Here is a 14,435-nt window from a genome sequence, read left to right on the forward strand (position 1 = left end):
TTTACACTTGGATTCCAACTGACAGTAGGTAAATTACAGTCTTCATGGGGTTGTTTTTCCTTCCAACTCTTTCCAGGTTGTGAAACATTGACAGAGTGGGAGTACTTGCCTCCAGTGGGGCCACGGCCCAACAAAGGCTTTGTAGGACTGAAGAACGCTGGCGCCACATGTTATATGAACTCTGTTATTCAGCAGCTGTACATGATCCCTCCCATCCGCAATGGGATCCTGGCCATCGAGGGCACAGGGACTGACGTGGATGATGACATGTCGGGCGATGAGAAGCAGGAGAATGAGGTACTGCGAGGGTTTGTGCTGCATTAAAGCCAATGCCCAAAGATGATCATTATCCTTTCTCAGCATCCAGTGACTGATAAAATGACAACTCCAGGCTTCTAGGTCTTGTAGGCTGAGCTTGGAGCTGAGCACGACATTACAGGAAAAATTCTAAATCACAAAATAGTGCCGCACAGCATCAAAAAGTAGGGAGTTTTTGTGTACGTTAAGATACGTTATTAATTATGCTTGATCTGTACATTTTGCCTTCAGAGTAATGTGGATCCTCGTGATGAAGTGTTCAGCTACCATCACCAGTTTGATGATAAGCCGTCCAGTAAGTCAGAGGACAGGAAAGAATACAACATCGGGGTGCTGCGTCACCTACAGGTCATCTTTGGCCATCTAGCTGCATCCAGACTGCAGTACTATGTCCCAAGAGGATTCTGGAAACAGTTCAGGTATTTCAAAGACTCATTTGATTGGAAAATGTTACTTTTTATCAGGTGAAGATCTTTTAATTGTCTTTTCTTTGTTTTATGTCTCTTCAAATATTGTCAGGTTATGGGGTGAGCCTGTGAACTTGCGGGAACAGCATGATGCTCTTGAGTTTTTCAACTCATTGGTGGACAGTCTGGATGAAGCTCTGAAAGCCCTAGGCCACCCCGCCATGCTCAGCAAAGTGTTGGGAGGGTCTTTTGCTGACCAGAAGATTTGTCAAGGATGTCCTCATCGGTGAGTGCAGTCATGCATCATCCTGTGCTTGGTTACTGGAAATACTTGAATGGTTTCAGAAATAAAAACCTGAGACTATTTAGCGTTCTTCTTACCTATAAAATGTTTGTGTTTTAGGTATGAATGTGAAGAGTCATTCACAACACTCAATGTAGACATCAGAAACCACCAGAACCTGTTGGACTCCATGGAGCAGTACGTTAAAGGAGATCTGTTGGAGGGAGCCAATGCCTATCACTGTGAGAAGTGTAATAAGAAGGTAAGAATGAAGCAACCACCTGGTATGTTTCTTTTATGCAGTGCCAGAGCAAAATAGAAGAGGCAATAACTTCTGTCACATACCTTTAAAGTGCCCATTTGTTTTTCCTTGTTAACTTCTGGAAGGTTAGTTTAGAGAGCCTCACAAGTAATCTGTTATGTTGACACTCCTTCCCAGGTGGACACAGTGAAGCGCCTGCTGATTAAGAAGCTGCCTCCAGTTCTGGCCATCCAGCTGAAGCGCTTTGACTATGACTGGGAGAGGGAGTGTGCCATCAAGTTCAATGACTACTTTGAGTTCCCAAGGGAGCTGGACATGGAGCCATACACGGTAGCTGGTGTGGCCAAGCTAGAGGGTGATGACGTCAACCCAGAGAACCAGGTGATACAACAGAATGAGCCCTCTGAACCCACACCTCCGGGCAGCTCTAAGTATCGTTTGGTGGGAGTGCTGGTCCACTCAGGCCAGGCCAGTGGCGGACACTACTACTCCTACATCATCCAGAGGAATGGGGGTGATGGTGAGAAGAATCGCTGGTATAAGTTTGATGATGGTGATGTGACTGAGTGCAAGATGGACGATGAGGAGGAGATGAAGAACCAGTGCTTTGGAGGGGAATACATGGGTGAGGTGTTTGATCATATGATGAAAAGGATGTCGTACCGCAGGCAGAAGCGCTGGTGGAATGCCTACATCCTTTTCTATGAACGCATGGACTCACTGGACAAGGACAGCGAGCTTGTCAAATACATCTCGGAGCTGACTATCTCCTCCACCAAGCCGCATCAGGTCAAGATGCCTGGTGTCATCGAGTGCAGTGTCCGCAAACAGAACGTCCAGTTCATGCACAACCGAATGCAATACAGCCTGGAATATTTCCAGTTCATTAAGAAACTTCTGACCTGTAACAGTGTCTATTTAAACCCTCCTCCAGGTATGCATCATTGTTGTGTGCTGCTAAGTGGATTTTCAAATGCAAAACTGACTGACTTTGTCTTATTTGTTATTGTATATTAAAAATGGGGAAAACAAATTGAGCCTAGATAGGTTAGCTGTTTATCCTCAACTAGAATGTTCGAAAGAATGTAGTAAAAGCACTGTATACACAAACTGCAATAACAGGCACCCCATTAAGCTAACCTATCTAGGCTCAATTTGTTATTGGTGCCTGGTCTTTTGTTCCCATTCAGAGATGAACTGAATGCCTGATTTTTAAAAAAAAAAAAAAAAAGGTTGATTTTTCCAGCACTTATTCAACGTTATCTGTTCATGGTTATTAGAGTACCACTGCAGTGATCCAGTTATGACTCTGCCTGTCCAATACCCACAGAGGGATGCTTAAATTCTTCTCATCATCTCAGCCTTGGATTTCAAAGCATCTCTCTTGAATAAGCTGCTGTTATAATTTTATCACTAGTGTCTGGCTGGCTTGTCCAAAGAATAACATTTCTGAGTGATGCTGACCTATAGCATCCCTGTGGAAAGAACTGGTGGTCAGCATTCAAATGTGTTGCTGAGAATTGCACTGCCTTTGCATTAGACATTAAAAAGCAGCAGTGCATTATTAATCAAGCCTGAGCTTAGTGTTTCACAGAAAAATACTTGTTCATGGGCAGTCACCAAAACAGAAGATATGATCGAGATGATTCAGACCAGTATAATATATACCGTAGTATATTCTGCTTAATGTCTGAGAGATACATAAAAATCCTTTTTAGCAGAGAGAAGATTTTGTTTTAAAAAAAAAACAAACTTAATGTTGGAAGATAAGTTTATAAAGAAAGATGGTTGTGCCTACTGGTCCAATATACGGACCGGATATACTCATTGGGTTTATGTTTTGAAAGATTTATTGGTGGCTTCATAGATTTATTCTGAGCCTAAGTGCCTCCATCTGGGATTCTGAACAGGCTGCATTTCCATTGCTCTGTTATGGTTTTGTTTCATGTTAGTTTATGTATGAAAACATTCAACTTGGAAGACTACAGATTTTCTGGGATTCAGTACTTTGTATGCTGAAGCACATTGTGGAAATAGTGTGTCAGGTGCACATTTGAATGGAAATGATAATGTTAGTGACACCTTTCAGCTTTAGTTTTGTTCACATTCATGTAGAAATTGTAAACTGTTTTATTTATAGTCAAAACACTGCTATATGTGGACTGCAGTGTACAGTTACATATGTTGCAGTACACATTATATATCCATTTAAAGGACGTTAGTTTTTGACCTTGGTCTCTTAACTATAGGTTCATAGACTGATGTGGAAGATTTTCATTGTTTGTTGATGTCTGTTTTCATCAGGACAAGACCACCTTCTGCCAGAGGCAGAGGAGATTGCTATGATAAGTGCTCAGCTGGCTGCTAGGTTCCTCTTCAGCACAGGTTTTCACACCAAGAAAGTAGTACGGGGTCCTGCCAGTGACTGGTAAGCTCTGACTGCCTCTGTGTTTTGGGGTTTTCTCTTTTTTTGTTTTTTTCATTTTCTGAAAGTACTGACCTTGTCCCTCCCCTTTAGGTATGATGCCCTCTGCATCCTGCTGAGACACAGTAAGAATGTACGCTTTTGGTTTGCACACAACGTTCTGTTTGCTTACCCTAACCGGTTCTCCGAGTACCTGCTTGAGTGCCCGAGTGCTGAGGTCCGTGGTGCTTTTGCCAAGCTCATCGTCTTCATCGCTCACTTCTCCCTGCAAGACGGTCCCTGCCCCTCCCCCACCGCCTCGCCTGGACCCTCTGCTCAGGTTTGTCCAAGGCCTAAACTGAGCTGTGTGGAAAATATCTTTAAGACTTCCCGAAAGATTCTGGTTGTTTTGGAAAACCGTTTACGTCACTGAAGGGTTTGTCATCCTGTCCTTTTGATTTGCACTAATATTACTGTGTTCCAATTCAGGGCTGTGATAACCTCAGTCTAAGTGACCACCTATTGAGAGCTGTACTCAACCTGCTCAGAAGAGAGGTTTCTGAACACGGCCGTCACCTGCAGCAGTACTTCAATCTCTTTGTCATGTACGCCAATCTGGGTAAGGAGTGCACAACCATCACCCTCCTGTCATGTCCATATGTTTCTCAGTGCATTGTATAAACAGGGTTCATAAAGAACATAACTGATCATTTGTCTGGGATGTTGTCCTCTCTTGTGCACCACATAGGCCTGGCAGAAAAGACCCAGCTCCTCAAGCTGAATGTCCCTGCTACATTCATGTTGGTTGCACTGGATGAGGGTCCTGGCCCTCCCATTAAGTACCAGTATGCTGAGCTGGGCAAGCTCTACACTGTGGTCTCCCAGTTGGTGCGCTGCTGTGACGTCTCCTCTCGAATGCAGTCCTCCATCAATGGTGAGCATGTTTGAGTCTTCAGCCCCAGAAAAATGTGAAAATGAATTTGGTTGAACTCGAGAAGGTATTAACTTGGGAAACAGCCTAGACTGGTGGTGGGACTGACAGTTGGAGCCCGATGACGATTTTCATCCTTGCTCAGGATCTAGTGACTGACACATTAGCCACTCTGGGCCTCTGTTGTGTAGGCAGAGCCTGGAGCTGAGGGCTTTCACAGATGAACAACTCAGACATGCACTATCTGAAGAAACGTTGCTTCACAGTAACTACATGTATTCCAGTTTAGAATGACTAAATTTCTTTCTCTGCCTTCTGCAGGTAACCCTCCTCTCCCTAACCCCTATGGAGACACCAACTTGACAGCCCCAGTGATGCCTGTTCAGCAGCTGGTGGCTGAGATCCTGTTTGTGAGGACCAGTTACGTAAAAAAGATCATCGAAGACTGCAGCAACTCTGAGGAGACGGTGAAGCTTCTTCGCTTCAGCTGCTGGGAGAACCCTCAGTTCTCCTCCACTGTGCTCAGTGAGCTGCTCTGGCAGGTAGGCATCTGGAACTTCTTTATTCCAGCAGGACTACTTGTGTAGGTGGCTTGTATTTGTCCCAAAGTGCCTGTGACAGTTACACATGTCATCTGTCTGCAGGTGGCGTACTCCTACACCTATGAGCTGAGGCCTTACCTGGACTTGCTGCTACAGATTCTGCTCATTGAGGACTCCTGGCAGACACACAGGTCAGACTGATGGGTCAGTGTGTAAACTATAAAAATGGACTGTTTGAAATGTGATTGGAGTTTAAATTTCTCCTTTCCCTGTTTGGTTGCATAGGATCCATAATGTGCTGAAAGGCATTCCTGACGACAGAGATGGGCTTTTTGACACAATCCAGCGCTCCAAGAACCACTATCAGAAACGGGCCTACCAGTGCATCAAGTGCATGGTGGCATTGTTCAGCAACTGCTCTGTGGCTTACCAGATCCTGCAGGTACAGACTCAGATGTTGTGCTCTCGCTCACTTGTTCACTCTTCTTCCTGTTGTCTCCTGGATTCCACCTAACGTCACGTTTCCTTTATGAAATGTCTTTATCTGCTGTAGGAAAGCTCCTTTTATTTTAAGTGTAGATGGGAAACATTCCCAGATACAACAGGTAGAGCCTGATCTGCTAATCGGCACATTCTCCCGTCCTTACAGAGCAATGGTGACCTGAAACGAAAGTGGACGTGGGCAGTGGAGTGGTTAGGGGACGAGCTGGAGAGGAGGCCATACACAGGAAACCCTCAGTACACCTACAACAACTGGTCCCCTCCAGTTCAAAGCAACGAGACCTCCAACGGCTACTTCCTGGAGCGTTCGCACAGTGCACGTATGACGTTGGCCAAGGCCTGTGAACTCTGTCCTGAGGAGGTAATGGCACTGACGTTGTACCCTTCATGCACATGCACACGCCTTAATTTCACATTAAAATTGTTGTACTTTAATAAGGATAGAGCTAGACAGGGCACAATGTAATGTAGGTATTTGAGATCGCATGATGGAAAAGTAGTCAAACAACAGTATGAAAAGTGGCTGTTCTGTACCAGTAGAATCCAGGAGGCTGCATAAATACTGAGAATTAACTCAGTAACAGTGTACATGGCCCAGCTTACTATGGGAACATGTTAACATGTTAGACTGTAGCAAACTTAGCACAGGACATATTGTCTTTTTTTTTTTTCCTTTTTTTTTTTGATTGGCCATTTACTCTTTACAATAGTGATTCCAACAAGCCATTATATGTAAATGACATCCAACTGTGACCTGTTTAATATGCTGAATATGCTTTGTACTGATTCATGGCTGCTGTTTACAATGCATACAAATATTTTTATATCTTTTTTGTTTTGTTTTGTTTTTTGTTTTTTTTTAAAGTTCTCACTCAAAATGAGTTACTTGTATTTTTCATTGATAAATCCAGTCAAATGACACACTTCTCCTGTAATATTCCATACACAGCTCAAGTGTACTCAGGGAAGCCCAGGGAAGGTCAGTATTCCAGGCACCACAACATAAAGGAAGGAAATGAAACAAAATATCATGAAAGAATCAGCAGAGAAGCGTGTTCAGGCCTCCCACACAGTGAACACATGTTTAGAGAGTTTCCTGTAACTTGGTTAAACTCTGTTAGATGGAAGGAACTTTGTGTCCATGTATTTGTTCCCATTTTGTAAACTTTACTTTTTGGACACAGTTTGGATAAAAACTATATAAAAACTTATGAACAGGATGTTAGAGGACTCTTGCTTTTACAAATTGCTGAAATGATTTCTTGACAGTAAACGAATTAAGAATTTAATCTGTCAAGTTTTATTTCTGATCCCCTTGAAATGTGTATTATAGTTCTTGTATTACCTCATATTTTAATTTAATTAAAAAATATTTTTAGTCATATTTTAAACACATAAAACAGATTTTGACCATAGATAAAATATAACATTAGAAAACTTGCTGCCCTCCAACCTTTTGGCCCCTACTGTAGAAAGAGGGAAGGCAGGTTGGGTGCTGGAGACGTGTGAGGTGCTACACAGTGTAACTTGGCTAAGAAGTGGAAATTTGACTGTCATAGAAAACGATTTTACACTGAAAGGCTGAAGCGTTATCTCATAACTCATTGCTTTGTTCAGATATATAAGAAATTACTACTTAATACATCTATGGCTTTAAATATTGAAATAAATGTGAGAGTATTTATGTCATATTTCGTAGGAGCCAGATGAACAGGAAGCACCTGATGATCAAGACTCCTCCCCACCTGAGGACACGTCTCTGTACCCACATTCTCCTGGAACCACCCAGTTTCAGCAGGTAGTATCTCAGAGCCCTGGTTACTTCACATCCTCCCAGATTTCTTGCTTATGGGGAAAATATTTCATATTTAGTTAAATATTGTGGTCGTTACAAGCCACTGACTCCACTTTCTCTTCTGGAATAGAACAACCACCCCCACGGGCAGCCGTACACCGGGCCAGCTGCCCAGCACATGAACAACCCTCAGCGTCCTGGTCCTGCCTCTGCCCCGACTCCAGGCCCTACCCAGACCCCAACCCCAGGCCCTGGTCCCACTCCTGGCCCAGGCCCGCGAGCACAAGAGAACTGGGAGAGCACCGAGGAGGTGGCCCCTGTCCCGACCTCCACTCCAGCGCCTGCCCCGCCTAAGGAGTAATGTCCCCTCCCCCTCTGCTGTGCCTCGAGCCTCCATCGTCCCGCGCTCTCCTTCCTCTCGTCCTTCGGTCAACAGAGCTCCTTGTCGGGCCTGTCTCTCTCTTTCTCTCTCTCTCTCGCTCTCTCTTTTTCTCTCTGTCTGGCCCCAGGGCAGGGCAGAGCCAGGCCTCCCACTCCCTCTCCAGGCCACTTCTCTCTCCCGTCAGCCTGTGGGAGGTGCTCTTCCCTGGCCTGGGGCTGCCTGACCGTGTGACAGGGGCCTGCTGGCGGCTGCAGAGGCGAGGGAGTGGACAAGAGTTCTAATAAATAAAAAATGTACCCAGAGCTGACGATGCTGATGCGCTTGTCTACACGACGAAAAGGTGTACATAGTATGTTAATGTTTTTGACTGTTCAGATCCCCCAGTAGCATAACTCTGTGTGGTTTGCTGTTGGGAGGCGTTGCAGATATTATGAAAAACAAAAATGGATATTATAAATAAGAAAAATGCCCAAAAAAAACTGTTAAGAAGACAACTCCTCCTCTTTGTTTTATCACCCATACTCAGCAGTAAAGTTTGTTCTGCCATCGGACAGTTACTGGTCATTCAACTGTAGAAGGACGCATTGTTATTATCATAATTAATATTATTATTCTTAAGCTCCTTGGCAACCTTATGACCCATGCCAAATCAACTCACAGACTGTGGTTGGTTTTAGTGTGAGATGGAATCGTTGGGTGGACTTTTACTCTGTTTGGTTGATGTGAAAAAGCAGTGATGCAACATTTTTTCTGAAACTCATTGCCTTTCTTTTGTTTTTGTTTTTTTTTTGTTCTTTTTTATTTTTCTTTTTTGTTCTGGTAATTGATTCAATCCTCTTTGAAGCTCTAGTTAATATGCTGTAACATTTAGCATGGCTTCTCACCACAGTAGCGTAGCCCAAGGGAAGACTTGTGATCATAACAACCTCAAGCTGTTCTTAATCCACATCTCCAGAGGGGTGTTGTTACCCTTAGGTTTTTTTGTTTTTCTTTTGTTTTTCTTTTTTTTCTACTCATCTACCCGATCTACAATGAGGGCGATATTTTGAACCAATGTATGAATAAGTGGCTTTTCAATTGCACATTATAATACTCCAATTTCATATTTGGCAGTCAGTTTCGGTGGGATAGACAGCTTAGCTTTCATCTATAGGAGTTTTGAAAAATGAAACACATATGCAACAGAATTGCTGCACTGGGCTGTCCGGTGTATAATAGGCTGTGTGGTTTGCTTCTGTCTCTTCAATAGAGCCTAGTTGTAGACAGACTTGTTGCCCATTGGCTTCCTTTCTGTCATGGAGTTGGTCGGGTTTGGTGTCTGGCTGCTCTTTGGGATAAACTCACTGATCCCATGCGGTGGTGGGGCCCTCGCCCTCTCGCTCCGTGGAGAGAAGGTTCCTCTGCAGGGTTGTACCGTAAGAATAGCGGCTGGTTAGTCATGTTGCAACTTCAGCTAACATGTAATTCTGTAGGAGTAAAAGGTAAAGATCAGTAAATACTGTATTTAATTGGTAACTTGAATGCGTGTATTTTTTTGAATTTTTTTTTTTTTTTTTTTTTTGTCTAAAACATACCAAATACTCCTGCAAATGAAAATATTCTGCCCACCATATTATATTTAAATATTTTGCTCTTATTTTATAGAATTTATTTTGTTGTATTTCACTAAAAATAGAATTTGATTTAAGAGGAACATTTTTGTCCTTGTGTTATTTTTAAAGAAGATATTGACTGTACAGAGTTCTGCGCCCTGTTTTTTGCCGACTTTTGTTTTGGCCATGGTGTGACGTTGAATTCTGGAGCTACAGTCGCGATGTGGACTTTCACTTTGTGAGGTTTTTTTGTGCACAGAAGTATAACAAAAAAAAAAAAAAGCATTGCGCCCTTAGCAAATAAAGAACATGGAATCTTACCTGTGTCTCATGTTTACTTGTGGACGTCCACAATTAGGCTGCCCTCGGTATCCATGATGGCAAAGTAGAAACATGTTTCAAAAATTTGTACACAATAATCAGCAGGAAGACTTGGCAGGTCCACCTTTAATGACAATGACTTGAAGCTTCCAGAGAAGAGAGCTCTGGAGGGGCTTCAAAACAAGTCCATGTTTCAGTTCCCTGGGGCCCACCTCCTAAGAGGGACCCAGAAAAATCCAGATACTTGGTTTACTTTTTTTTTTTTTTAGATTACAACTGTTTAACCCCTTAGTTCAACGTTCTTCAAAATAAAAGTCCTCCAAGAGGTTTAACTGCACACAAAGACCACAGTGTCAGAGCCTCACAAAAAAACATCTAATCTTAGTTACATGCAAATAAATGTGATTCCTGCAGTGTGCACCTGCAGCCTATGAATAGATCCACTGTCCATGTGTCCTGATGCACAAGCTCCCTCTAGTGTACATCCACCCAGCTACGCCTATTTATGACTGCAGTCTGACTAGACTGATCTGCATTTCCTGAAGGCAACATGAGTATTGTGAGCTGCAGGTTCAGCAGCAGTAACAGTTCTAGACTATCGTCAATAATTTTTAGCCAAGAAATGCAATTAGACTTATTGTGAGCTGGTCTTGTGAAAGGCCAATTGTCCAATTATATTTTAATCATTACAGTTTGGGGCTACAACATGGAATGTTTTCATCCAGTTTTTTTTTTTTTACACAGCGTTTTAAAGCTGCACCTGTCGCCATCTTTGTGTAAAGTACAAGTCAGTAACAAACTGCATCTCCCAAACTGTTCATTAAGATGAAAAACCTCAGGTGTTTTATGAAAAAGATTTCTTCTGCCTGCAATAGATTGTCTTTATGAAGGAGCCTCATAGTGTAAGGCACTATCTGTATAGCAGCAAACTTAAATAAGTAGCCAATAGACTCATGGTTTTTTGTCCTAATTGCTTAAGCTGTCAGCATCACCACTTAATGTTTGAAAACTCTTCAGAAAAGCCATGCACAGGTGTTACTGGTAACACAGAGGCCCTAGAACACCACATGTAAATTTCCCTCCTGCTTTTTGCCTGTGTTGGTTTGTGTAAGGACCCATAAATAAAGCAAGCGAACAGATTCCTTTGGAATATGTTTTATTATCAACAAAGATTTAGTTCTCCTTCTCCTGGACGGTCTTTGTTCCACGCAGTCTGCCTGTGCGACGGGCAGCAATAAGACCGACCTTGCGACCAGCAGGTGCGTCCCTCCTGATCGTTGAGGGTTTGCCAATGTGCTGATGGTTACCACCACCGAAGGGATGTTCAACAGGCTGCAGGGAGAGAAAGGACATCGGGTCAAGTATGTGAAATCCTTTGTTTTGCACCTTTTGAGACAATAAGGTCTTGTCCTTTAACTGAAGTGCAAGTTTGCTGTAAGGATCAAATTATGCATTACTATTACAAAGGGCTTCACACTAAGAAACAGTGAAAAATTCCCTAAAACGCAAAACGCAGCACAACCGAACTATAAAAACCTTTTTATTCTAACTTCAAGTCTCTGCAGCTTTTGTTAGTTCAGAAAAACTATTTGGTGTTGGAAAAAAATACAATGTTAGTTCACTTACGTTCATAGCAACACCACGGACACGTGGCCAGCAGTTCCTCTTGGCCTTGTACTTGTGGTAGGCACGACCAGCCTTCAGGATGGGCTTGTCAATACGACCACCTCCAGCGACCACACCTTTAACACACAGGGCTGGTCAAAAAGCGCACCAGTACAATCACATTCTTCAATTCAGGCGCCGGACTTCGGGTCCTTACCGACAACCGCTCTGTTGGCAGAGGATATAACTTTCTTGGAGCCTGAGGGCAGCTTGACTCTGGACTTCTTGGTCTCAGGGTTGTGGGAGATGACTGTGGCGTAGTTTCCTGAAGCGCGGGCCAGTTTGCCTCTGTCGCCGGGTTTCTCCTCCAGGCAGCAGATGATGGTTCCCTCAGGCATCGTGCCAATGGGCAGCACATTACCAATGTTCAGCTGAGCTGTGGGTTAACAGATGGTAAGTCATGGGCTTCACACAGAAACTCACAGTTCCACCAAATCTCAGTTTAATCCAATAATCACTGACATTTAAAATAACAACCTGCTTTGTTAGCATTATTCTGACCATCCTGTTTCACTACTTCCAATACTGAAACATTTTATTACATTTTGAGAACCAAAGCAGCAGAACTGGGGGAATCAAATGTTTTATGTCCTTAGTTTACTGCAGTTTTTATACACGTGTTCAAAGAACTTCTGCCTGAGAAATGCCTGTTTATTCCCAATCAAAGCGGTCCATTTTTAGTCAGTACTAATCAGAACTTTCGATATTTCAAATATTCGTTTGTAATGCTGTTTTTTTCCTCTTACCTTTCTTGCCGCAGTAGATGAACTGTCCAGTGTGGATGCCCTCAGCAGCGATGAAGAGCTCTGTCCTCTTCTTGAAGCGGTACGGATCACGGAAGACCACTTTGGCCAGGGGAGCACCACGGCCAGGGTCGTGGATAATATCCTGAGACAACAGACCAGTGTCAAATGTGGATGCTCTCAAACAACCAGTACAACAATCATCTCCCCCCTCCCTCAAAACCAGCACCAAGAGTCCTCGTTTACCTTCACGATCCCCTTGATGTAACCATGGCGTTCAGCGAAGTCAACGTGACGGAGTCTAGCAGCACCTTTCCTGTGCTTGACGTGGGCTTTGAACACGGAGCCCGCACCTTTTCTCTGTCCCCTGATCACACGTCCCATCGTGTACTGGAACAGACAACACAGGAAGTAAGTGAACTGTTTACAGTCGTACAAGCCAAAGTCAGAGAGTGACATGATTCTTCTGGTATAAAACTATTAAAACACAGGCCTGTTTCCTTGAAATCATCTTCACATGTTCCCTCAGTTGTTTCCAAATGTTGACTACATTCACTCACTCACAGGAAAACTAATGGCTCAAGTTTCCTTAAAGATGCATTTAAACTTCATGTACCCACAGCAAACACTCAGACTGGGTCCTGCTTAAATCCAGCACTTCATTTTACCGGCACATTCAGGCCTGTGTTTTACAGCAGCTACTAACTTACTGTTTTCTATTTTGCACACACATATTCCTGGGTGAGATACAGTCATCGTGACAGAAACGTGTTCAAACGAAGTAAAAAGTCACAAACTAATAAATAACTCGCATGTTTTCAGTGTACAAGTAGTTAGCCCAGCTAGCTTGTTAGCCTGAGGGGCCACAGGGGTCTGTGGTTTGTTTTAACGCTAAATCAGACGGTTTTACATAAATTGAATAGTCTCCGTCTTCTCTACGGGGCTCAGGACACACACACGCCGTCCTGTGTGTCGCGGCTCCCGGCCTTTTAGCTGCTACTGCGCCATGTCGCCAGCGAGCCGCACACAACCACAAAAACGTCTCTGAACACACATCTGCCGCTAAGATACCCGGTAAGTCTGAGTCTTAAAGATGTGCTGCACTTTCTGAAATGTTGTTTTCAAACGGATGGTCTAATAAAATCATGATTTAGAGCAGATTGGACGAAGGGAAGCAAACAGTAGATGTCCTACCTAAACTCCGCTGACGGAAAGAGGAAGAGCAAAGAAAAGACGGAGGTTTTCTTCCGGAGAAATCACCGAGGGGGGTTATGGGAATTGTAGTCAGATACGACTAGCGAGTCATTCCAGATGATAATGAAGGAGAAACATTAAAAATACTGTGAATGACTGAAAAATAAATGTTTTACATGAGTCACCAGACTGATCACAGATCACTGAAAGTAAAATATACAGATTAATAAATTCAAATTAGTTTTTAACTGTTGGGCTCTTGTCCATTTCTCATGTATCATGGCTCTGACAGTGTATTGTTCCAGTTTTATTCTGCAAAGCCGACAAAGCTCAGAGAAAAGAGTGAAATGCTGGATTCGATATTTTGTTTTGTTCTCCAGGTTCCTTGGAACATCCTTCCTGCCTTGAGAAACTGTGCATGTGATGCAAAGACGTGCTGTTTAGGTAAAGGCCGATTTGGTTATTTTTCCTGTTTACTGCACTTTGTATGAATTTGATTACAACTACTCGTTGCATTTTTTTAAAACTACTTTTACTTTGCCAAAATCTGTGCTCTCAGCTACGTCTGACAGAAGGAACATGATGGCAGAACTGAACAGATTAAGACAAGCACAGGAGTAAAAAGCATATTGTGAAGCTGGACGAGCAGGACTCAACTACCTCCAGCAGATGGCAGCAATGCAACATTAAATCGCCAGGATTTTCAAAATAAAAACAGACCAAGTCGCACAGAGCCAAGTTAAAGTTAAGTGAGTTTCATGCCTGTTTGTGTTCTTGTTAATGGGAGAACAAAGATTTCTGCAGGACTGGATCTGTAATAGGCAGCTGCATTAAAAATAGTTGACATAGATTTGATGTAGTTAAAAATGGCGCCATCTGCTGACACAATTCCTGGGACTACATTTGTAGGAATCAGTGAAATCTGAGATGGCAATGAAACATGTTACTGATGTGTTTCTTCTCATGCATGTACACTGATAATGGTCTGAGATGACGTTCAGTGTTTCATCTCTGATGTTTGACTGAGTTACCTGTGTGTTTCTTCTCACCACAGAAGAAGAAATGGTGCTGAGCAACAGATGGCACCCCTCCTGA

The 14,435-nt window shown here is 43.1% G+C and overlaps 2 protein-coding genes across 9 annotated transcripts in view; one reads left to right on the forward strand and one right to left on the reverse strand.

The window, feature by feature from the left end:
* usp9 (ubiquitin specific peptidase 9) overlaps positions 1-9,737 on the forward strand; it is a 31,852-nt gene extending 22,115 nt beyond the window's left edge. For 3 of the 8 annotated variants that reach the window (XM_026296086.1, XM_026296089.1, XM_026296091.1), the window contains 16 exons: positions 77-297; positions 550-737; positions 838-1,011; positions 1,129-1,270; positions 1,448-2,204; positions 3,575-3,698; positions 3,789-4,014; positions 4,164-4,293; positions 4,423-4,608; positions 4,927-5,147; positions 5,250-5,338; positions 5,433-5,589; positions 5,797-6,009; positions 6,598-6,627; positions 7,348-7,446; positions 7,574-9,737. In XM_026296086.1, the coding sequence (XP_026151871.1) occupies positions 77-297; positions 550-737; positions 838-1,011; positions 1,129-1,270; positions 1,448-2,204; positions 3,575-3,698; positions 3,789-4,014; positions 4,164-4,293; positions 4,423-4,608; positions 4,927-5,147; positions 5,250-5,338; positions 5,433-5,589; positions 5,797-6,009; positions 6,598-6,627; positions 7,348-7,446; positions 7,574-7,804 (3,188 nt within the window). In that variant the 3' untranslated portion in view covers positions 7,805-9,737. The remainder of the gene's footprint in view (positions 1-76; positions 298-549; positions 738-837; positions 1,012-1,128; positions 1,271-1,447; positions 2,205-3,574; positions 3,699-3,788; positions 4,015-4,163; positions 4,294-4,422; positions 4,609-4,926; positions 5,148-5,249; positions 5,339-5,432; positions 5,590-5,796; positions 6,010-6,597; positions 6,628-7,347; positions 7,447-7,573) is intronic. The other 5 variants (XM_026296090.1, XM_026296092.1, XM_026296093.1 and 2 more) reach the window with 2 other exon arrangements.
* A 1,140-nt stretch (positions 9,738-10,877) lies between these two features.
* rpl8 (ribosomal protein L8) lies at positions 10,878-13,399 on the reverse strand. The gene is made up of 6 exons (XM_026296094.1): positions 13,341-13,399; positions 12,393-12,536; positions 12,150-12,291; positions 11,561-11,779; positions 11,365-11,480; positions 10,878-11,070 (listed from the first exon to the last, which is right to left on the reverse strand). The coding sequence occupies exons 2-6, from the start codon at positions 12,528-12,530 to the stop codon at positions 10,912-10,914; spliced, it is 774 nt and encodes a 257-aa protein (XP_026151879.1). The 5' UTR covers positions 12,531-12,536; positions 13,341-13,399; the 3' UTR covers positions 10,878-10,911.
* Positions 13,400-14,435: the final 1,036 nt, after the last annotated feature.

This window comes from Mastacembelus armatus, chromosome 21, assembly GCF_900324485.2.
Source record: "Mastacembelus armatus chromosome 21, fMasArm1.2, whole genome shotgun sequence".
Taxonomy (NCBI): domain Eukaryota; kingdom Metazoa; phylum Chordata; class Actinopteri; order Synbranchiformes; family Mastacembelidae; genus Mastacembelus; species Mastacembelus armatus.

Coding starts and splice junctions, on each gene's coding strand:
- rpl8 (XM_026296094.1), bottom strand. CDS start 12,530: ATGGGACGTGTGATCAGGGGACAGAGAAAAGGTGCGGGCTCCGTGTTC. Junction 12,292..12,392: donor ACATCAAGGGGATCGTGAAG/GTAAACGAGGAC, acceptor CTGTTGTCTCAG/GATATTATCCACGACCCTGG. Junction 11,071..11,364: donor TCCGTGGTGTTGCTATGAAC/GTAAGTGAACTA, acceptor CTCTCCCTGCAG/CCTGTTGAACATCCCTTCGG.